The sequence below is a fragment of the Lolium perenne genome, chromosome 2, assembly GCF_019359855.2.
Source record: "Lolium perenne isolate Kyuss_39 chromosome 2, Kyuss_2.0, whole genome shotgun sequence".
Taxonomy (NCBI): Eukaryota; Viridiplantae; Streptophyta; class Magnoliopsida; order Poales; family Poaceae; genus Lolium; species Lolium perenne.
The window spans coordinates 312542289-312567081 of NC_067245.2; the positions used below are offsets into that span (position 1 = coordinate 312542289).

The 24793-nt window shown below is 43.5% G+C and overlaps 1 protein-coding gene across 1 annotated transcript; it reads right to left on the reverse strand.

Annotated features, from left to right (window-relative positions):
- Positions 1-19240: 19240 nt before the first annotated feature.
- On the reverse strand, positions 19241-20063 carry LOC127336815 (uncharacterized). Its single transcript, XM_051363676.2, has one exon. The coding sequence runs from the start codon at positions 19865-19867 to the stop codon at positions 19547-19549; it is 321 nt and encodes a 106-aa protein (XP_051219636.1). The 5' UTR covers positions 19868-20063; the 3' UTR covers positions 19241-19546.
- Positions 20064-24793: the final 4730 nt, after the last annotated feature.

The window sequence follows — 24793 nt, forward strand, 5'->3', positions numbered from 1 at the left end:
GACTGTATTTTATGTGACTGTCATACTTGCACTTCAGACTTTGTGAGTTTTAATAAAAAGGCCGTGTGCATCAATTGATGCAGAGGCTGGGGTGATTGCTCATTTATCTAAAAAAAAGTTAAAGTTAGTCCTAGAAATTTTGACCAAATATAAATAAGGTAATTTAAATATATACAATATAAGAAAAATAAATTGTAAAATTTTATATATTATGACAAATCTAATAATATTAGTTTGTATCGTAAATATTTATTTTTTATCCATAACATTAGTCAATACTAGTTGGTAATTTAGGATAAATTTTAACTACATTAATATCCTTATTTATTATTACTGCCTCTATTTAAAAAATTGCATATTTTTAGTTATTAGTTAAGATTTAAAGCATATTAAATTTGTCTGAAGTTTAAAAATAACAATATTTATAATAGTGAATAAATGCACCCTGGAGATGCTAATCTTTTTATAATGGGCCCATTGATATCGATTTGGTACTGTAGATGTTCATCTTTTTGTCTCTATGGTAGGTCAAACTTAAGCTTACTTCAGTAAATTTGTATGGCTTGTTTTATGGAACGAAGGTACTCACATCGTTCTAAAATATCTGTCACAAATTTATATTTCTGTAGATATGGATGTACTCCCTCCATCCACAAATAAGTGTTAAGACATATTTTTAGTCAAATTTTATTAACTTGATTAACACTCTAGAGAAATAACAACATTTATGATATTAAATTGATATTTCTAGATTCATCTTGACATGTAGTAGTTCAATAATATGGTAATTTAATTTCATGGATGTTGCTATTTTCTGCAAAAATATGATCAAATTTGTAAACATCTGACTTTCAAAAGGTACACCTATTTATGGATGGAGGAAGTGTCTACAAATAAGATGCATCTAAATGCATCTGTATCTAGATAAAATTACGACACTTATTTTACGATGAAGGTAGCGGTATATATAGCACGGCCTTCAAATTTCACGTCAATGCAAGCATGGGACCTCGACGAAAATGGGACTAAAGCACTTTCTCGTACTAGTACTTGTCATACGAGCTGTCACGCAAGTTGAGTTAGCATTCCGGTGGTATACTTTAGAACTTTGAGCAATCGTGCACACTGAGGCGTGTCGAGTCCTAGTCGTGGTGTCCACCGTCAACAAGAAGTGCATGTGCCTGTACTAGATTTGCTCTGTATCCATCGATCCATCTCTCGCCCCGAGACAAGCAACCAACATAGCACGACAAAAAGAGAAGAGCATTCACTCCACGTTTTGAATCTACTACGCTGCATTTACGCAGTAGTAACTCTACTGATGATGATGGGGTCTGAACCCGAATCCTCAAAAGGGTTTCCCATCAGTAGGCGTTACCCACATTTAGCCGGTGTCTGACCGCAGCTAGCTTAACTCGCTCTCCGACCATGCAGCGATATTATTAGTAAGAGGAACCAGAATCGGTAATGGCAGCTTTGGTTGCAGAGCCTTTCAGGACATAAACATGAATTAACTGCGTATCGTACCCGTGGATTTGGTTTGGTGTTCTGATGCACAGTAGGGGCACTGGTTCTTCAAGAAGATCGATGGCATCGATGACACCGTTGTTACTGGAGGCCGACGTCAGAAGAAGGAAAATCATCACTGCGACATTAACTTGCGCTCAGTGCTTTGCAAGCCATTAACTTGGAATCTAGAGATGCAGTGGATTTGGGCGTCATTAATTAAACCTGCATTTGGTGCAGAAACACGGAGTATCATGCATGCATTGCCTTGAGTGTCTTTCTCGAACACACGCAAAAAACCTGTGTCTTTGTACATTATATTAGAAAAAAAATCACAAAGAAAGTGAGTGGAACAACGTAGCCAAGCTACAAGAAAGCATGAGAAATCAGAAAATAATGAAACAAAAGAATGGAAAAAAAAACCTGTGTCTTTGTACATTATATTAGAAAAAAATCACAAAGAAAGCGAGTGGAACAGAAGCTACAAGAAAGCATGAGAAAAACAGAAAATAATAAAACAAAAGAAGGGGAAAAAAACTATACAAAGCTAACATTTGTTAGCCTGACATGATCATGCTCTGCACGCCTTTTTTTTCTTCCATCATTGTTGATCAGAAGCACGGATTGAATTCAGGGGTACTCTTACTCGGTGTTAGGAGTTAGGACGGCCTCTTAACACCGCATCGTTTGAGAACCTCAACAAGTTGATCATGTTGGTCCATAGAGTGCTTTGAGTGTCATTAAACTTGCACTGCATTAGGTGCAGAAGCAGAAGTATTGATCAGTAAGACAACCTTATAATCACTCCTCCATATGAGATTATAAAGCTACTACTACTCGGATTGAATTCACTAGTATTCCTTCCTTCATTTGCAAAATAAAATGTCACTAGTTTTTGGTTAAAGCCAAATATTGCAAAATTTGATAAATAAAAAATGTCAACATTTATTTTTAAATTAATATGGTTAGAGTCATCAAGAGATATATTTTCATATCTTGTGTATTTTGTATTACAGATGTTGATTTTTTTATATATAGTTAACCATAAATTTAAAATTTTAACTTTGACAAAAAATTTAGGCATCCTATTTTGGGAAGGAGGTAGTACTAGTCATCCTGGATAGTGCTCCCTCCTTTCAAAAGAAGATGCATATAGTTTTTGGTCAAAGTTGAGCTATTTAATTTTTGACTAAGTATATAAAAAATACATAAACATCTACGACAACAAATGCACACAATACAAAAATATTTTTCACAACCAAGACTATAAATGTTAATATCTTTTTTAATATAGTTGGTCAAACTTTAATAAGTTTGATTTTGGCCAACAACTATATCCATCCTATTTGCGAAGGAGGGAGTATCATATAGTACTATCATGCATATAAAACTCGTGTATGATATTATCTATATAATGCATGGTATCATATAATAGTAGTATCGTAATTCCATTACATTTATTGATCTGTAGAATCCAATGCAAAATTATAGTATACAAAATCTAGTTGACATATAATATCTCGTAATGTTCTCTATGAGACGGTATCCACCTATATTACTCTAATCATCTCTCACTTATTTAATTAGCTTCCACATCAGCATCTTTGTGAGGCTGAGATGCATGATACGGGCTAAGATAAGAGCGCTATGGCTAGGCTTATATCCTCACCAAGTTGGTCATATTGATTTTGAAAAAGCAAGTTACTCATGTTGGTCCGGAGAGTGCTTTGAGTACCATTAAACTTGAATTGCATCAGGTGCTGAAACATTAGCATTGATGAGTGAGACAACCTCATAATCACTCCCTCCGTATTGGATTAATAGGAAGCACTTGTGTGCTGCCATGCCCGTAGGAGGCGATTAATAAAAATATTTAAATTTATTCTTAAATAGAACAAATGACGGATAATGTATTTTTTCGAAGTTGCTATGTGAGAAGGGAGTATTATTCATGTAAGGTGATCGTCAGGCGATTAATAGAAGACATTAACATCTTTTTTGAATAAAAAGATGATGAATATTGAATAGTGAAGTATTGTTTCTGGCTGTTGCCGTAGAAAGATGTATATAGTTTTTGGTTAAAATAGAACTATTTGAATTTGACTAACTATACAGAAAAACATTAACATCTATGATAGCAAATGCATACTGTATTAAAATATTTTACACGACCAATATTATAAATGTTGATTATATATATATATATATATATATATATTTTTGGTCAAACTTTAAGAAGTTTTACTTTGACTAAAAACTATGTGCGTCCTATTTGGGAAAGTGGTGGTATCACATAGTACTATTATTCATATGAAACTCATATATGCTATTATCTCTATAATGCATGTTATCATATAAATAGTAGTTTCGTAATCCCATTATATTTATTTATCTGTAGAATCTAAATGCAAAATTATAGTATACAAGATCTAGTTGACATATAATATCTCGTAATATTCGCTATGATATTGTATCCACTTATGCTACTCTAATTCTCTCTCACTTGTTTAATTCTCTGCCATATCAGTGTCTTTGTGAGACCGAGATGCATGATACTGGTTAACATAAGAGCACTATGGTAAGGCTTAGATCCTCAACAAGTTGATCATGTTGATTTTGAAAAAGCAAGTTACTGATGTTGTCTGGAGAGTGCTTTGAATTCCATTAAACTTGCATTGCATCCGGTGCTGAAACAATAGCATTGATGAGTGAGACAACCTCTTAATCACTCCCTCTGTATTGGATTAATAGGAAGAGATGGTGTGCCGCCATGCTGTAGGATAATTATGAGGCGATTAATAAAAAAATATTAAAATTTATTCTTAAATAGAAGAGACGGCGGATAATGTATTTTTTAGAAAGTTGCTATGTAAGAAGGTAGTATTATTCATGTAAGGTGATCGTGAGGCAATTAATAGAAGGTATTAATATTTTATTCGAATAAAAACGATGAATAGTGAAGTATTTATTTTCTAGTAGTTGCCATAGAAGAACCATGAAGCTACAATAGAGGAAGGCAGCTACAGATGGAGAGTTACCTCGAGAAATTACAGCTAAAGTTGATGCCCATGCATGTTTGAAAATCATGGCTAACAAACTAACGCTGAATATTGTTGCACATGCACCTTTGAAAGTTCTGTTGAAGATTGATGCCTACGAACATTTGAAAATTACCACTGAATAATTATGCACCTTTGAAAAAGTACTACAAATTCAAATAGTTCTATTTTAACCAAAAACTATTAAATGTTGATATCTTTTTATGTATAACTATTAGGGCTGACATTCACATTGAATAACTACGGGCACGCCGATGAAGGGTTAATGTCTAACAATCACTCCTAAGGTCAAAGTATGTGTCGATAAATAACCATAAAAAAGCTAACTTCGAAGTTACCATGGTGAAATTACGGTTGGAATAATACGTCAAAGAATTATCGTCAAAAGCTTAGGATTTTTCTATTATTGTTGATCAGAAGCACAGATTGAATTCAAGAGTACTCTTACTCAGTGTTAGGACGACCACTTAACATCCGATTTTTTTCCGAGCCTCAACAAGTTGATCATCTTGGTCCATAGAATGCTATGGTGTCATTAAACTTGCGCTGCATTAGGTGCAGAAGCACGGATATTGATCAGTAAGACAACCTCTTAATCACTCCCTCTTTATGAGATTATAAGGTCAGATATATTGTGGAGTATCATATGCTAGTATCATTACAATATTTCTATATAATACTACATCTACAATGCATTGTATCATGTAATACACGTATTGGACTCAGGGGTACTCCTACTCAAAGTAAGAAAGCAACATAATAACACTGAATCGTTGTAGCTACTACTACTCGGATTGACATCAGTAGTACTCCTTCCTTTGCAAAATAAAATGTCGGTAGTTTTTGGTAGAAGCCAAATATTTCAAGGTTTGATCAACAATATAGAAAAAAATGTCAACATTTATAATCTTAAATTAATATTGTTAGAATCATCATGAAATGTACTTTCATATCTTGTGCATTCGGTATTGTAGATGTTGATTTTTTTCATATGTATAGTTAACCAAACTTTTAAAAGTTTAACTTTGACAAAAAATTATAGGCATCCTAATTTGGGAAGGAGAGAGTACTAGTCATTGTGGAAAAAACATAACTATTTGGGAAGATGCATATTGTTTTTGTTTAAAATGGAACTATTTAAAGTTTGACTAACTATATGGAAAAAACATAAACATCTGGAAAACAAATGCACACGGTATAAAAATATTTTTCACGACCAAGATTATAAATGTTGATATCTTTTTATGTATAGTTGGTCAAACATTAAGAAGTTTGACTTTAAACAAAAACTATATACATCCTATTTGGGAATGAGGGAGTATCATATAGTACTATCATGCATATGAAACTCGTGTATGATATTATCTCTATAATGCATGGTATCATATAATATTAGTATCGTAATCCCATTATATTTATTAATCTGCAGAATCTAAATGCAAAATTATAGTATACATAATCTACTTGATGTATAATATCTCGTAATATGCGCTATGAGAAGGTATCCACATATGTTACTATAATCCTCTCACACTTTTTTAATTAGATGCCACACCAACGTCTCCGTAAGACTGAGATGCATAATACGGGCTAAGATAAGAGCACTATGGTTAGGCTTAGATCCCCAACAAGTAGATCATGTTTATTTTGAAAGGGAAAGTTACTCATGTTGGTCTGGAGAGTGCTTTGAGTACCATTAAACTTGCATTGCATTCGGTTCTGAAACAGTAGCATTGACAAGTGAGACAACCTCTTAATCACTCCCTATGTATTGGATTAATAGGAAGCATTGGTGTGCTATGTAAGAAGGCAGTAATATTCATGTAATGTGACCGTGAGGCGATTAATAGAATGTATTAATATCTTGTTTTTTAAAAAAGGCGATGAATAGTGAACTATTTTGTTTCTGGCAGTTGCCATAGAAAGATGCATATAGTTGTTGGTCAAAATAGAACTATTTGAAGTTTGACTGTTTATATAGAAAAAATAACATCTACGATAGGAAATGCACACAATATAAAAATATTTGTCACGACCAAGATTATAAATATTGATATTTTTATATAGTTAGTCAAACTTTAAGAAGTTTGACTTTGTCCGAAAACTATATGCATCCTATTTGGGAAGGAGGGAGTATCACATAGTACTATTGTTCATATGAAACTCATATATCATATTATCTATATAATGCATGTTATCATATAATAGTGGTTTCGTAATCCCATTTTATTTATTGTTCTGTAGAATCTAAATACAAAATTGAAGTATACAAGATCTACTTGACATATAATATATCATAATATTCTCTATGAGGTTGTATCCACTATGTTACTATAATCATCTCTCTCTTCTTTAATTCTCTACCACATCAGGGTATTTGTGAGACTGAGATGCGTGATACGGGCTATGATAAGAGCACTATGGCTAGGTTTAGATCCTCAACAATTTGATCATGTTGATATTGAAAAAGCAAGTTACTCATGTTGGTCCAGAGAGTGCTTTGAGTACCATTAAACTTGAATTGCATTGCATTCAGTGTCGAAACAGTAGCATTGATGAGTGAGACAACCTCTTAATCACTCCCTCTGTATTGGATTAATCGTAAGCATTTGTGTGCCCCCATGCATGTAGGATAATTATGAGGCGATTAATTAAAAAATATTAAATTTTCTTAAATAGGATAGATAACGGATAATGTATATTTTTCGAAGTTTGTACGTAAGAAGGCCTTAGTATTCATGTATGGTGATCGTGAGGCGATTAATAGAAGGTATTAATATCTTGTTGAATAAAAAGATGATGAATAGTGAAGTATTTTGTTTCTGGCTGTTGCCATAGAAGAACCATGAAGCTACCACAGAAGAAGAGAGCAACCGATGGAGAGTTACCATCGGGAAATTACCGCTAAAGATTGTTGTCCATGCATGTTTGAAAATCACGGCTAATGAACTACCGTTGAAGATTGATGCACATGCATCTTTGAAATTCCTGATGTAGATTGATGCCTGTGCACCTTTGAAAATTACCGTTAAGAAATTACCAATGAATAATCACGCGCCTTTGAAAAAGTACTGTTGAATAATTGTCGTAGGAAAATTACTATTGAGGCTGATGATTTGCATTGAATAACTACCGGCACGCCAATGAAGGGCTAATGTCTAACAATCACTATTGAGATCAAAGATATGTGTCGAGAAATAACCATAAAAAAACTAACTTCGAATTTACCATAGTGAAATTATGGTTGGAAAAATATGTCAAAGAATTATCGTCAAAGAATAGAAAAGGAACAAAAAAATTAAATTACTGTTGGAGAATTACGATCAAAGAATTATTGTCGGAGAACTACTCACCATCGAGGAGGTACCGCGGGGTAACTACTTACCAACAGAAAGTTACGGTTGGAAAGTTATCTCGAAAAGTTACCGTCAAAACATAATAGGGAGCAACTTTAAAAATACATTAAAAAATTAATGTTGAAGAATTACTCACCATTAAGGAGGTACCGTTGGGTAACTGCCGGCAGAAAGTTACGGCCGGAAAGTTATCTCGAAAAGTTACTGTCGAAACATAGAAGGAGATAAACTTTTAGAAAATACGGTAGACGAATTATTGTTGAAGAATTACTCACTATTGAGGAGGTGCCGTGGGGTAACTGCCAACAGAAAGTTATGGCGAAAACATTATCTCAAAAAGTTACCGTATCATTGAATAATAAAATGAGAGAAACATGAAAAAAATACGGTCGAAGAAATGTTGTTGGAGAAGTACTCACCGTTAAGGAAGTACCGTGGGGCAACTGCCCGGCGAAAAGTTACAACATAAAATGTTTCTCGAAATGTTGGGCCCAAAAAATAAAAATAGATGAACATAGAAAAAGCACATAATCTTTTTTTTAGCAAAGCAGGACGCGGCGATCGCTGATTGGAAGAAAATGTTGGCTCTACGGTGCCCATGCGGTTGGGCTCTGAGGGCACCTCCAACGCGGGTACGCAAAAGGTAAAACGGATACCGTGTGCGTCTGTTTGGGTAAAAACGCGTCCCAACGCGCAGATCCAAATGCAAAACGGACTGTCCGTGAGGTCCGGCACGACCTAAAGCCGGCTTAAATTTGGGAGGCTTTTGCGTCCTCCCGGACAACTTCGTGCGGCTGTGGACATCCGTTTATATCCGCCCGACCCCACATCTTCTCTCTCCTCTGTTTTCTTTCTCCCATGGAGATGGCCGAAATAGCCACCGGATTTTGACCGGCCTGACCAACTGCCGCCGTTGCACACGCCGGCCGCACCCCGGCGCCGACTACTCACTTTTTTTTATCCATGCCGGAAGTTGCTGCTTCCAAAAAGAGCTCCGGCGACAAACCTCGTCGACGGCGCAGGCACGGGCGCGGGAACGGACGCCGGCGCGCAAGCCACGCCGCCGTGGGCGGAGCTCGCCGCGACGGAGTGCGGGCACAGACGGGGACGGGCTGGGCTCGCGTGGACAGCCACGGCCGGGCACGAGCGGGGCTCGCCGCGTCGGCCACGGGCGGGGCGGCGCTCGCCGGGCGGGCGGAGCTGGCCGCGGCGGGCACGGACGGCGCCGCCGCGACGGGCGCGCGCACGGGCGAGGCGGGCGGAGGTCGCCGGGCGGGGCGGAGCTGGCCGCGGCGGGCACGGACGGCGCTCGCCGCGACAGCGCGCGCACGGGTGAGGCTCGCCGCGCCGGCCACGGGCGGGGGCGGCGCTCGCCGCGACGGGCGCGGGCGTGGGCGTGGGCGTGGGCGGGGCGGAGGTCGCCGAGGCGGGCGCTGGCACGGGCGAGGCTCGCCGCACCGGCCACGGGCGGGGGCGAGGAGGGCGGCGCCGGCCACGGCGGGGGCGAGCACGGCGTGGCGGGCGGCGCCGGCCGCGCCGGCCACGGGCGAGGCGGGCGCGGGCGTGCGCGGCGAGGGCGGAGCTCCTCCGCCCGCGCCGGCCACGGGCGGGCGTGCGGGGCGGCGGCGCCGGCCACGGTGGGGGGCGGGGCGGCGCCGGGCGGGGACGGAGCCGTGGCATGGCGGGGCAGGGTCGCTGGGCTGGTTCTTGCCAACTAGTAGTAGTATAGAGCTGGAGAAGAGGAATAGGGATGCGTCTCACTGCGCGTTGGGAAAAAATAAAGCCACGGACGCCCTCGTCTGTCCGCGTATCTGGAAGGCGACCCAAACAGCCAAAATCGGACGCGAAAACGCGTCCGTTTGGGTCGGCCGGTTGGAGATGGCCTGAGAGGCCATGATTTCCTTTGCCCTTGATATTTTGTCTTGTTGGTTTGAAATTCTGTATTTTGTTGGTTTGCCTTTGCCATTGATATTGATATTAGTTCGAAGGCATTTCCCCTCTGGCGTTGGTCGCAGCAGGATCCCACTCCACACTCCACTACCATTAATAAGACACGGCTGGCTTCCAGCATCGGTCGACGAACGATGGCTTGAGGGCAACGGGCGACCGACGGCGTGGAGCCATTGACTCCAGCTCCACCTCCTATTTCCTCCACTGCCTCTGCCTGGTGCCAGAGGAAGAAGGCAGTTGGTTGTACGTTCACGTGCCGCTGCCTCCTCCACCCTCCACTTGTTGATCCTTTTCAGTTCTCTCGTATCCGCCGTCCACGTTCGTAGCGCGCGTTCACGTACAGACCAGCAGACGCGTGAGTAAAACCGCGGGGCAAAGTTTTCCATCGGCGCATCATGGTGTCCTCCATCAATCTTCGCCCTGCATGCGCTGCAGCTCACCGGCCGCACGTAGCCGTTCCACTTGAAAAGCCCAAGCGCGTTCGTAATCGTAGGTAGAGGAACTGACTGGAGTAATGGGTGGTATACGTACGAGGCCTGGTACATTTGGCAATTGATGCGCACTGTACCGTATTCAAGCAAGGGAGCTTCACCGGGCGGCGGCCACTGTTTGCACTGACAGGGGAGTAGTAGTAGCCAAGTAGCAGGAGGAATGGCCGCTCGTACGGACGTGCGTTCAAAAGATTCCTAGGCTGCTCGCTCACTTGCGGAAAAAAAGTGGCCATCTTCTGGTTTCGAGCTACGTACGTGACATAGCGGACCTATGGAATGCCGAACTTAATTTGCGTCCACAAGATTTTTTTTAAACATTTCATACACGTGCACCTGTGTACATGTAGAGCCAGGTTTACACTTGCTGTTAGAAAAGATCACATCTTCTCTTTCTATTCGGTCGTAAGGCTATCTGGAGTGACGTGACTTGTTTCACAGACCGAATGTGCCTGTTTTGGTTGAGCCGTGGACATAAAATTGATCTTCCGAACATCTACGCCTATCTAGATCGGTAGCACCGGTGGCGTTGTGCCATTTTAACTGAATTTGCAACTATTTTCAACTTAAATGGCTCATATGTATTGGAAAACATTATGTTGGCAACCAATAAGTTTAACTAGCGTATGTTGAAATAAACAACACAATGCAGCAAGTTGAAAAACATAGTTCATAATTAAACAAAGAAAATGAGATGGGATGACTACTCGTGGCCTGCCAATGCTAAGGACCCTCAATCAAATCCACCTGAAGACGATCATGAATGTGACGATCACGTACCTCAGTGAGCATATGGAGAAACTCCTCAAACGTAGATGCCCCAGGCTGGAGCTCAACCAACTCGCCTTGCAATTGTAAAAAAAAATGCGACTTGGGGGGTAAGAAGCCCTCCAAGCAATTCAATAGATGATATTTTGGTGTGTACAATGAGAGCAGCGCTAGCACTCGAACTCAAGATCTCACGGGTAGCACAGGTATCAACACCCGGCAACCATCCGGGCTATGCCTCGGTTCACTCGCCTTGCAATTGTCATCCTTAGTCATGGAGGCGTGCACCATCACTCTTTAATTTGCTCAACGATCATTTTGTGCATCATCAGTTGATGGGGATATGCCTATCAGGGTAAACCAAGAAGAGGAGTCGCCTAGGTCACAAGAGATTGGGAGCCATCCCAACTCGCATGGGCCTATTTGAATTGGCGACTGGATTTGCTGTAGGTCCTGGAGACTAGTTAAGTGGCCTAGTCAGCCTAATGGGGGAGTCCGAGTTGCTACCGACTCAGCCCCAATTATGTAAACCCTAGCCGAGGGTGCTAATGTAAACCCTCGGCTGGAAACCCTAGAGCACACGCTTTCACCCGCCTTACGCATCTACGCTCTACGCCCAACACTTGAGCCCTAGTATTCCGTGAGCCACCATAGCCAACTCGTGGAACCCCATTCTAAACCCCAATCAATACAAATCTAGCAGGAAGCAGGTCTTACCTAATGAGAGGGGCCAAATTTGGGTAAACCTCGTCGTGATAATCTCAATTTGAAAATGCCTCCATCACCCCATCCTACGACTCTCTTAAGCTACTGATGTAGCATCTGCCATGGTAACCCCACGACAATTGGTGCCCTCTGTGGGGCGTGGGGCGCCAGGCTTGAGATCTTCAATGAGACCATACACGACAGTCGCCTGGCGGATCGCTATGGGCCGGATGATCAGCACTGGTGACTTCCTCCACATCCTTCCTAGCACCTACCGCTGCTCAAGTTGTCCCGTAGACTTTGTCCTCTGTATGTCATATCTTTCTAGAGTTTCTAGTTCTAGCGTTTGGAGTAGATGTAATCGTTTATCATGTTTAGATATAATCGGTTCATCTATTCTGTTAGTTTGCATTATTAATTTAATTACCGGTTTTATGGTCATACCATATCTACTGCTATTTCAGATTAAATCATATGCAAATATGCCTATATATTCAACATATACCACGTGCACCTAGCCTATGAGCAACAACAAAATTATCAGAATTAGTCTAGCTATCGAGGATATAGAAGTATGAAAAGGGAAAAAATACCTGAAATAGACAACGCGCGAGCGACAAAGGGTGGCAACGACATAAACAAGCCACCACATCGAGGACACCTAGACAACTACATGCCAAGGTTATCCAAATCGACAACTATGATATAGCTAGTTGGACATAGCGGTGTTTTCTTTGTAAAAGGATATGATCATGTTACAAAATAGTGCACGCCTTGATAGATATATACAGAAAAATTAGAAATAATCAAGTAAGTTTGAACCCTATTAGGTAACTAACGGTATTGATTGATCTAAAACCCTAGAGTCATCTAACATCCCCTTGTAGCGACCCCGGACCTGGTAGGATCCAAAGTCCCTGTGATTAAACATGCTAGTCCCTAGATCATTAGCTAGCACTCACAGTCGCTGAATTATTATGTAAAACACAAGTCTTTATTACACGATTCGAATAATCCGGAGTACAAATATTTACAACTTGCATAGCCAGAGGCTAGCTCAATACAACGGAAAACGAAAAAACATCTTGGAGTCCCATCAATGCCACATGCTGGTTGAGTGTAGACTCGCGACCTACGTATTCTCACAAGTCGTCGAATAACCTGCAACATGAAAGATTGCAGCCACGAGAGTGGTTAATACTTTGAATGTATGGTTGGATGAAGATTTTATATGTAACTCAAATTCAACAACTTGGATAGTCATGTTAATTCACTCATAAAAAAATTAAAAGCAAGGTTGATAAAATTCAAACAAGTCATCAAAAATTTCTTTTCATTCAAAATTCCAATCAAATTCAAGCAATTCAATCAACTTAATTTATTAATTTTAACATTCGAAAATTAAGAAAATTTTGGGATGTTACAGACTACCACCCTTAAAAGGAATCTCGTCCTCAAAATTCGAGAAGGCTAGAAAGAAAGAAAAGAAAGAAAGGGTTTGGGACAGACTGGGTTGCTACCACCCTTAAAAGGAGTCTTCCTTGGTGTTGCAAAAAAACTATGGTTTCACCATGTAGCCTCGTCCTTCTAACTTCTTCCAAGCTCCTGTATTTAGAATGTCTCGATGTCATTGTCTTGTCTCACACATGGATGAAGAGGTGAGGTTGTCTTGGTACCAACTCAATGTGATGATTGCGTCTTGTTGGACTTCAAAGGCTTGCTTCTTAGGACACCAGGTGAGTGCTCTTCTCCGGGTTTTACTTAAGGCAGAAGATCATTTTTATCGTGTCCGTTGTTTTGTAGTCCTTCTCCATGTTTTCGACGTTCTTCTGGTCTCCAAGTCATCTTCATCGTCTTACGCTCTTAAAGGGTTTAGGATAGGGGAGAATAGATTCTAGAAGGATGAGGAAAGACACATAGGTACCCCATAGAAACAACTTTATTTTGAAATTTTTTGTCGTTGCTGTCAACAAAACAATAAAAACGACAACTCACAAGTCATCGCACCTAACGTTGTAGCGGAGTCTATCTAGGTTTGGGTGCTAATAGGGAACTTGAAATCTTCATATATAGTGTTCATAGTCCTTAGATGTTTCTTCGTAGTCTTCTGAATCTTCGTGGTACTTCAAGGTCTTCAGAGTATCCAGTAGATTATCGTTGAAGCATCATTGGCGGGAATATTGTAGATCTGACTTCGTGTAAGATGTCATCTTGAAAAGTCACTTGAAGTGGACAATGATCAACTATTAATTTTGAAAAGTGAAGAGATTAGAAAATGTTCACTCTCAAGATAGAATATAAGTAGTACTAGAGTATTTCATAAATTACTTACAACAGTATTAGTCCTAAGATTTTCCAAAGCTAAGGTCACATCCTATAGTCAACATGTGCTCTGATACCATCTGTAGCGACCCCGGACCTGGTAGGATCCAAAGTCCCTGTGATTAAACATGCTAGTCCCTGGATCATTAGCTAGCACTCACAGTCGATGAATTATCATGTAAAACACAAGTCTTTATTACACGATTCGAATAATCCGGAGTACAAATATTTACAACTTGCATAGCCAGAGGCTAGCTCAATATAATGGAAAACGAAAAAAAATCTTGGAGTCCCATCAATGCCACAGGCTGGTTGAGTGTAGACTCGCGACCTACGCATTCTCACAAGTCGTCGAATAACCTGCAACATGAAAGGTTGCAGCCACGAGAGTGGTTAATACTTTGAATGTATGGTTTGATGAAGATTTTATATGTAACTCAAATAAAAGCAAGGTTGAGAAAATTCAAACAAGTCATCAAAAATTTCTTTTCATTGAAAATTCCAATCAAATTCAAGCAATTCAATCAACTTAATTTATTAATTTTAACATTCCAAAATTAATAAAATTTTGGGATGTTACACCCCTTCACTAGAAATCTGAACGAGGGGACAAGCCATCGCGATGTGAAGTGTTGTGGGCATGATTAATGGGTATTCAATAGCAGTGCCAATAATCCGGCAAGTCTGAGTGGCCCACAGATGGTGGTGGTGGCATATGTCCCACCGGACGACCCAGTTGCTGATGATTGAAGATGGAGGAAGTCCAGCCCATGAACAAGGAGTCGGATCCATCCAGGACTACACGAGGAGTCAGATCTAGAAGGTTCTCCGAAGGATCCAGATCCTGGACGACAAGTTAGGAATAGGTGGATCCTTGGTATGCACGGCAATGTAATACTCCATACCTAGGTAACTTGTATTTTGGGTAGACTCTCCGTAGAAACCCTAAATCCGGACGCTTTTATAAGCTGGATCCTGAGAGCCCTAGAGGCACAACCACAACTCATTGTAACAACGCAAAAGCGCCCACATAATTTCAGACAACCAGCAGTAGTCCATGCCTCCGTGCAGCGTGTTCCGAAGCTAGGTAACTCGCGTATCACCGTCCCGACGGCTCTCCGCCCTTTGGCCCCATCTTCTTTCCCCCTCCTTGAGGATCCCTCCTCCGGGGTATTCGAGTAGGCAACGACATGAAGACTGGAAAAAAACTCCAGGAATAATGGAATTTTCCATCCTTGATTAAATATGTACGCAAACTGTGAACTCGGTGAAAAATTTAGTACACAAAGAGCTTCTAAGATAAACCTTCCCCCGAATGAAATGAATGTCCCAGCGTAACGTGTTTATTGCGACGATGTTGTACCATATTAACAGACATATATACCGTAGAAAATATTGCCACAATAGCATTTTCAAGAGGGCAATGAAGCTCAACCAAGAGATGACGAAGCCAGCTTGCCTCGGCTACCGCTGTGGCATGTGCACGATGTTCCACTTTAGCACGGCTGCAAGAAACTATCGGCCAATGACGACCATCAAAAAATCAAATTGTCACCCAAAAATACACAAAACCCTAACATCGAGTGACAAGTATCTGGGCATCCATCCTAGTCGGCATCCCGGATAGGATAGAAGATTATGTGAAGATGAAGAAGAATAAAGTGTGAGACCTTGGTCAAGTGTGCCTTTGAGGTAATGAAGTATACATTTGATTAGAAGAAAATAAGGTTAATGAGGATCATGGATATGAAGACACACTTGATGAAGAACATACACAGTTTTAGGTCGAGTAAGAGTAATATATTAGAGAGCGCATGCAAGACTGAGGTACTAAAGAGGGAGATACATGTGTACTGCAGTAGAAGAACGTTTAAATTAAGTATCAACGCATTCAAGCATGGGAGAGGACATCAAGAATGTACTGACTTAGGGCAAATGAATGGTGCAAGAGGTGCGGGTGACAGAGATGCCAAGAAAATGATAAACATGAAGATCTTCTATAGAAAATTCGGTGCTAAATTTAGTACTTATTGTTTGAAAAACAGTGGGAGAAGAAGCTATGAGAATAATGTCATCAACGTAACTAAGGAGATAAGCCGTGGGGTGATCATGATGAACAAAAAGGAGGTATCATATATTGTTTCAATAAACCAATGAATTGAGCATATGAAGCAAAGCGATAAAACCATGCACGAGGTGCTTGTTTAAGACTATTGAGAGAGTCGTGAAGAATACAGACGTGTGTGAAAAATTAGTGTCAACGAACCCGAAGGGTTGCTGACTATAGACTTGTTGGGTGCGGTTGTCATGCAAGAAGCCATTATTAACATCATGTTGATGGGTTAACACATATAATGCAAGGTTTAATCACGGGACCAAAGGTTTCGTCGAGGTCTCCACTCAGAGCATGTCTAACAGGCCCCTTATAACCCGCCCACCCCGTAAAATTCCGGCGGGATACGGGGCAGGCGCGGTTTGGGCCGTCTAACAGGCCCCGTATTCGGGCCGACCCGTTTCGGCAGAATACGGGGCCCAGGAAATCGGCCCCGCCGCCCCCTACTTATACCGGGCGCAGGTGCGAGTGAGGGGTTAACCCCTCACTCGCAACCCTAGCTCCGCCGTGCGCCGCCGCCTCCTCCATTCTGCTCCGGCGAGCAATTCCTCACTCCCCCGCGCCGCATTCCACCCCATCTCCGGCATGGACGCCCGCCGCCGCAGTACCGCCTCGCCGGCGAGCGGATCGAAGCGATCCCGCTCGCCGGACAACGTGGAGGATGTGTGGCGGCTCCAATGCAAGTATTCCACCGCCGGGAGCCGCCGTGCGGCCTGCAAGTACGACGGCGCCGCGTTCGTCCCGCCGAAGCTCCGTGACTTCGCGCGGGGCGGCCGCTGGTACAACGAGGACCCGCCGCTCAAGCCGATGAGCGGCCCCAAGTTCGACGAGTGGCGCGCCGAGTGGGAGCGCCGCCGCCGGGCGAAGGAGGCATGGAACGCGAGCATCGGGAGCACCAGCGGCGGAGGTGCTCCGCTCGCCGGTGAGGACGACGAGGACCAGGACCCCGCCTTCTTGAAGGCGATTCAAGAGTCCCTCAAGGACGCCGACGAGAGGTAGAGGGCGGAGGAGGAAGATAGGGCGGCGGCCATCGCCGCCGTGAAGGAGGCGGAGGCGCGGGAGGCGGCGGCGGAGGCCGACGGGTACATCATCGACCTCTCCGACTAGAAGTCGCGATCCATGATCGCGCATTTTGTATGTAGATACGTCGATTCGTATGTATGATCGACAAACTATGAATGAACAAGTTTCCCGGGGTTTTAAATTTACGAATTTATGGGGTCAAATACGGGGTCTGCTAGACGGAAAGGTGTATCTACGAGCATTTTTTTTATACGGGCCGAAAAAGTCGCGAAATACGGGGCAGAAAAGTAAGGGGCCTGCTAGACATGCTCTCAGTTGTTGTGTCAATCTTTGCACTACCCAACAGGTTCTGTGACAAGCAAGATACCCACCAAACTAAAATTCACGGAAAATATCAACTTACCTCTAACGATGTTGGCACCCGGAAGCAGAGAGACAAGAGTCGAAATGCCATTGTCCAAGAGCTCGCCATGTTCATCTTGCATAGCTTGGTGCGAGAAGCACATCCTATAGCCATTTTGCCATGCCTGCTAACAAATTGTAATGTAGCAGTATGTGTTATTTGTTTGAACACGGTGAGTGCACGACACCTAACATGTGTTTGATGGTTAGGAGGGCAATGTCACCGTAGCCTAGTGAAGAGCAAATTCTATGTTCGACAATTTGGTGTCTCACAAGGGCGATTTTTTTTTCAGTCGACGTTCACGTCGATAGTGAGATCCGTGTGATAACTTTGCGAATCTCAGCACTCGGCAGTCTTTTAAAGGTACTCGGAAAGATAGGGTGTGCATGTACTCATGAGTGCACTTGTGACGTGGCAATGGGATTATTTCCATCGCCAAGCGCGGTTGAGGGCCGCTCCGGCTCCGATTAGAGCACGTGAGTTTTGGGAATATATGCCTATGAGAGTCTTTACGGTATGTCGACGTACGTGCCGTGCCCGTCCGCGCGTGGTGGCTGCACTGTGCGCAATTGTGTGACACCGACGTGGTACGCAGCTGTGGTGCGACGTGGGGAATTAATAAGACCGCGTTACCAGCAGCAAACGAACCGGCCGGCTGGGCCATGTCATGCCAATGTGCTGCCATGGCCCCATGCATGGGACGGATTGGAGAGCAGCTAGCGGACATCGTCGGCAAATAATAGCGAGGACATCGGACCATCACGATGCAAGTCACCCCATCACATTAAGCTACCAGTATGCTAATCAGCCCGGCGACGGCGACAGAGAAGGTGGATCGGCCGTTCTTGTCGACGACGCTGACAAGAGATGGACTGGAGATTGGGTTTGTGTGGGCGATCGGGGAGGCAATTACAGGCGGCAAATCCCGCGGTAAACATCAAATCGCAGAGGACGATGACGGAACACGGCAAAAGATTAGCCCGTTTTCCATCAATCAAATGCTAGGGCCTAATTATCTTTTGAGACGACCTGCATTATACCGGTAACTGTCCTAGTTCTTCTGCTTTCATTTGGAACTTTGAAACAAATTACCCTGAAAAAATGGAAGAGAAGAAAGGGCAATCCAACAAAAACAAAAAAAATGGGAGGGGGACACCGAAACTGAAGGCTCAAAGTGCAGTATCATTGCAAGTGATCGATAAATTTCTCCATCATTCCTCTTTGAAAGAAGCTAGTACGTGTTCATCACATCCCTGCTTTTCCAAGACTACTTTCTCCTGCGATCTCTTCTCCGGGAAGACTCCCTGCATGTAATCCATTCCCTTCCTTCTGGAGACGATGCCGTACCCTTCAATCCAGGGTTATTTCTGTTTCGACCTTTTCTTAGTCTCCCCGTGTCCCAGATGTACTCCATCTCCTCAAGAACAATTGACAGAACAAAAAAAAAGTATCTTGCTGGAACATTTTACAGGCAACAACTCGGAAGAATATGTAAAGAATATGGTGAATATACCAACAACAACAATCAGGCGATAGAAACGGATGAGTAGATGAAACAAAAGAAGAACTATACTCATATATCTATCTCTTTCAATCAACAGAAAAGCCTCGCTGTCCACTTCACAAGCCAATCGAAAGCACAAGAAAAATAAGGGGAAGAAAAATAACAAGCAACCAAAAAAAAGGAAAAAAGAGAAGAAGGGGAAGCAGAAGGGAGCAACACTGGTGGAAAGCTGATGGTCTTCCTCTCCTCTCCTTCCCGTTCTTCTCCTCCTCCTCCTCGTCGTCGCCACTTCTCAGCAATGGCGCTCCGAGCTTCTAGCTAGCTAACGGGCGATTAGCCACGAACGTACTCATCTGTTGTGCAGCGGGTTGGGCCCCGTGGGCACGCGCCGCTTGTCTTGGTCGACGAGCGGGTCGCCGCCGGCGCGCCACCGCCGGCCGAGCCCGATGCTGACGAGCCCCTCCACCACCACGTCGAACGCGCTCCTCCGCGGGCCGTCGTCAGCGTCGCCGCTCTCGCTCGAGCGCACGCCTGTCGCCGCCGCTTCCTCCCACGACGCCGCCAGCAGCCGCCTGCCTGGTTGGCAGGACGACTCGGCGCACGCGGCGGTGAGAAGCACCGCTAGGCACGCGACGACGGCCGCGCGAGACCACCGCTTCTGCCTCCTCATGTCGGCGATCGATCGGCCAGCAAGCTCGGTGGGAAGCTTAACAACCGAGTGAATGTGTTGGCGTGCGGAGAGGACGAGGGAGCTAGGTGGTGCGGTAATGGTAGAGTGGAGTCAAAGAGAGGGGTAAAAGCCGGGAGAGGAGGAGCGGGGGAAAGGGGTTTTATGTAGGTGTGGGGGTGGCGAGGCATGTTGCACCCATCCGTCCGCGCACGCAGGTCTGGTCCAGGCCGGTGCGCGCGAGGATGCCACCAAACCGCATTTATGGACCTTCAATTCTCTGCTCCTCCCTCCTGCCACTGTCTCAGCTCACCTCACCTGTCTAGTGAGAGAGTGAGAAGGAAACACCCGCACAAGGCCAGGCCACACTTTCTGCTAGAGAAAAGTTCATGGAAAGTTTGGTGAGTAGGGGCTCCTCTTGCACGGCTGATCCCCTCCTCTATTCTCTCTCCAAGGATTATCACCCGAAAGGCTTCAGCTTGACACCATGGTAAAAGTGCAACATTGCCATTTGCCGCCAGCAGAAAATATATTTATCCTATATTTTCTATCTCAAGGGACGCTCAAGTCATCAAAATAAGTGCATCTCCAGCGCTCCCACAAATTTTGAACACCAAATATACTCGTTTTGCTATGCTTGGACGAGCCGTAGATAACCCCTTGTCCATTTCGTGCCGACTTTTTGCCCTTTCTCCTATTTAACCTAATTGGCCAATATATGACTAGAGGAGGCCACAAAAAATAAAATATTGCTAATAAATCAACATTAAGTATGGAATCACATAGTTCACACGCAATAGCACTTAATCGCCTCCCATCGATATCGAAACTCACTTATTGGGTCTCTTGCTTGGTCCCTAGACCATTGTCCATTTGGCCGGCACAATTGACCTGGCCGTTCATGTAGGCCTCGGCATAGTAAGCCTACGCATAATTGGAAATCACAAGCCTTCTCAAATGCAACTAAACTAAAGAAATGGTGGTTACAACCATACCGAGTCTGCAGGTGCGGCCCCTAGTATTCTCTCGAACAGCTTGCGGGGTACTGGCATGTTCGCCCATGGGACCGCTTGTGGCCTCTTTCCCTCGTATTGGCATGGATCGTTGGGCACATGAGTGCGGTTCAGGTGGAGGCCAGACACCACCATGGTGCCCTGCAAATACAGGACCTCCGGCGATGACGATCGTGACCCACCAATCCGGGAGGGCAACGCCTGGATGTGGTGATTGAGCCAGAGAGTTCCCACTGGTAAAGCAGGCAACCGTGGTCGTAGAGGCAGTCTTGTAGCTACGGATGTGTCGAGCTTGCCGCAGAGGCACTGGCAACCTGGACCTGGCGTTGTCGAGGTCCTCACTTTTTTTTTATCATGATGACGGTCTGGTCAGCGGCCTGGGTGGTGAAGATTTCAACCTTGGCCTTGGCCTACATATCTAGGATAAGCTTGGCCTTTTCCCTGGTTGCGCCGGTGGTGGCTGCCTCGGCGGCCCTGGCCTTCACGGCATCACGCTTCTTGGTCTCGAGTGACCTCTTAGTCGGTGTGAGCTCTATCTTCGGCGCCTTGTCTTGCCCTTGTGGTCGACGGTGGTACTTGGGGAGGGGGGGGGGGGGGGTGGCAGGGCGCCGCCGGCTCCTACGTCGCATGGTAGGGCTTCGGCAGCTTCATGCCGGCTATAAATCAGATGCTACTGATGGGAGAGGGCCTACGTAGTAGAAGAGGAGGACGTGAGGGGACGTGCGACTTCTAGCCTGAATTTGGTTTGTGAGTGGGTGATCCGTGCATTTCGTTTCCTTTGTGTCGAGCCGCTGGGCTGAGATTTTTATGCCCTCTTTCCACGTGACGAAAATAGACAGTATCGATCCATTTAATGCGCTAACTTACTGCTATCTGCCCATGAAAATGCAGCGAGCGTTCAGAAAATACGGGGTTACCTCCATCTGCAAGTCAACTTTACTGTTGTTGTACACTAGCCTGTACGTATGTTGTTGTGGTATGCGTTACTGTACTCTTTCATTTTGGGCACACTGCGTCAGGTACCTAGATTGCCGGCACAAAAAAGTGCCGGCAAAGGCACCAAAAGTGCCGGCAAAGGTTTTTCAAGGCACAAAAAAAAGTGCTGCGTTTATTCCAGTCGAGGAAGGTCTTTGCCGGCACATTTCGAAAAATGCCGCCGTATGCTATTCAAGGCACAGGCGCAGGTGCCAGTAATAGCTATTTCAGGCAGACCTGTTTGAGCCTGTTAAGAATTTTGCCGGCTTTTTCTGTTTGTGCCGTCCAAGGTTTTTGCCGGCACTTTTTTGGAGATGCCGCGGAATCTTATTCTGGCACAAGCTGGAGAAGCCGCGGAATCTTTTTCTGGCACTCGAAAAAGATGCCGTTCAAAGCTTTTGCCGGCATTTCTGCAAATGCTTCCAAATTTGTTTCCAGGCATATAGGCCTAATGCCGCTGTTTCTTTTTTTAGGCAAATTTTGAAACTGTGCTGGCAGCATTCATGAACATTCAGTCCAATCATTTAACTTACAATTCAGTCATAAGCATTCAGTCTACACAAACAAGCATTCAGTCATAAACAGAATTCAGTCATAAGCAGTCATAAACATGATCATCCAGCATCAGATAACTTACAAGCATTCAGTCATAAGCAGTCATAAACATGATCATCCAACATTAGATAACATACAAATTCATCAGCTTGAAAGCATCATCCAGCCTGGTCACACATCATCCAGCAATTCATCAGCCTGGACTAGAGAAGCTATGGAGGCTTTTGACTTGAAGGAGAAGGTTCTCCTCCTCTTAGTTCTGTCAGGGTTTTGGCTGTCATCTGTTCTCCTAATTTTATCCCGATTCGCTGCTTGCTCCTCCAATGTCAACACCCTACCATCTGATCTGGAATGAATGCGCAAGTTCTTGTCCATGCTGCTCACAATTGATGCATGAGTCATGTCCACTTCTTCAGTGCTGACCTGCAAGCATTACCCAACAAGGTTGGCATCCCTATAGCTTGAGAAATAGAAGTAAGAGAGTCATTACTGCAAAGCAATTCATTTGAAACAACCACTACAGTATTGACACTACAGTATTGATCAAGCTAGGCTAGGATGATTGTCAAGCATCACATAGGTCACTGTATAAGCAACTATAAGCAACCACCAGTACATGGTGAGGAGCAACAACACAGTATTGATCATGTTTCACATGTTTTTTTCATGACACTACAGTGTTGACTCTACAGTATTGATCAAGTGATAATTGGCATTCTCAAGAGGCAAGTGTAACTTACATTCTTCCTTGGCCACTGGATTGAGTGTGCCTCAGCTTCACCGAGTAGCGTCATTCTCCCCTTTGCTTGTGGTAACCTCGTGGTTCTCTTCAAGACCATGTTGATCATAACCTCAATGTACTCATCAGTGTCTGCATTCTGCACAGTGCCAAGAGCCACTATTGTTTCACTGGTTGGTGAAGTTAAAGCGACGTCCATCCCTTTTGTCACATTTACTGTCCCTTTGTTCCTTTTCTTCTTCACCTCACTGTTTTTCATCTTGTTCTCTTGTGCCTTCTCCACTTTGACCGATTTAATGATCTTGTTCACACTAGCTGTCTGCAGATAACATATTTTGTTATTTCTTTCTATAAGGCTCAGTTATAACATATTCTGTAGAGTATTTTTCATTCTATGAGGGTCAGTACCTTTGCCTCTAGATGCTTGTAGGTTGTCTTTGAATGATTCCCTTCTTCTTGATTGGTAAACATTTCTTCCTGGCTAAACATACTTTCCTGGCTGTATACACCCTGCTGGCTATACGTTGTTTCATGGGTATAAATTGTTTCCTGTCAATTACCAAAAATGTCGCATGAATGTATGATTAGGTATACACCCTTCAATTACCAGTTTTAAAAAGTACCAATGTTAGCAGCTCATACCTTTGGTATAGAACTATTAGGTTCCTTCACACTCTTTCTCTCCTTTATTTTTCTGGCTCTTCTATCTTCATGAGTTGTGGTGGCCTACATTTAAACAATCAGAGCACACAATTAACAGGACCATCTAGGAGCCAAGTGGACATGGAACTGTTGATACTTTACCTTGGCTTGAGATCCTCCAACTTGTGAGGTATGACTATGTTTTTGGCTTCTTTTTGCATGTGTTACTTCAGTTGATCTAGTTTCCTGCATTTAAACAATCAGAGCACACAATTAACAGGACCATCTAGGAGCCAAGTGGACATGAAACTGTTGATACTTTACCTTGGCTTGAGAACCTCCAACTTCTGAGGTATGACTAGGTTTTTGGCTTCTTTTTGCATGTGTTACTTCAGTTGATCTAGTTTCCTGCATTTAAACAAAATTATCAAATACTTACCTGCACCATCTGGACAGTATGATTACAATACAGATCATGAAAGAAGAAGCTGAGTCTTACATTTTCTTTGCAACCTGTAACCTCACTGCTAATAACTTTCTCAACATTTTGTTTGGTAACCTACATTGGTTCAATCATATCACTAATTTAGATATCACCAGACTTTATGGAAATATACTGTTGACCATGTAATTACTCATGAATGACGAAGTTTGTAGTGTACCTGGATTGTAGGAATACCTTCCATTCCCTCTTCACCTGTCTGCTGTTGCTGTTGCTGGTTGTCCTGTATTTTCTGGCTAGCTTGGTACACTAGCATTAGTTGACTCAACTGCCCTTCTATGATATCAGTCTTTCGCGCCATGTTTTCGACCACAAGCTTTAGGTCTCTGGTCTCTTTCCTACTCTCTTCAAGAGCTGCTAGTGCTTCAGCTAGATTTTCTGATCCTTTTCCACCAACTACCATGCCTAGACCATACCTTGTTGACTTCTTTGCTTTGGGAAACAATGTTGAATAGAGGTCATTGGGATTTGGTTCCTCCCCATGCAGCTCAGGATTGGCATTT

What these genes read in the sequence shown, in the direction of transcription:
- LOC127336815 (XM_051363676.2), bottom strand. Translation starts at nt 19,867, where the DNA reads ATGAGGAGGCAGAAGCGGTGGTCTCGCGCGGCCGTCGTCGCGTGCCTA.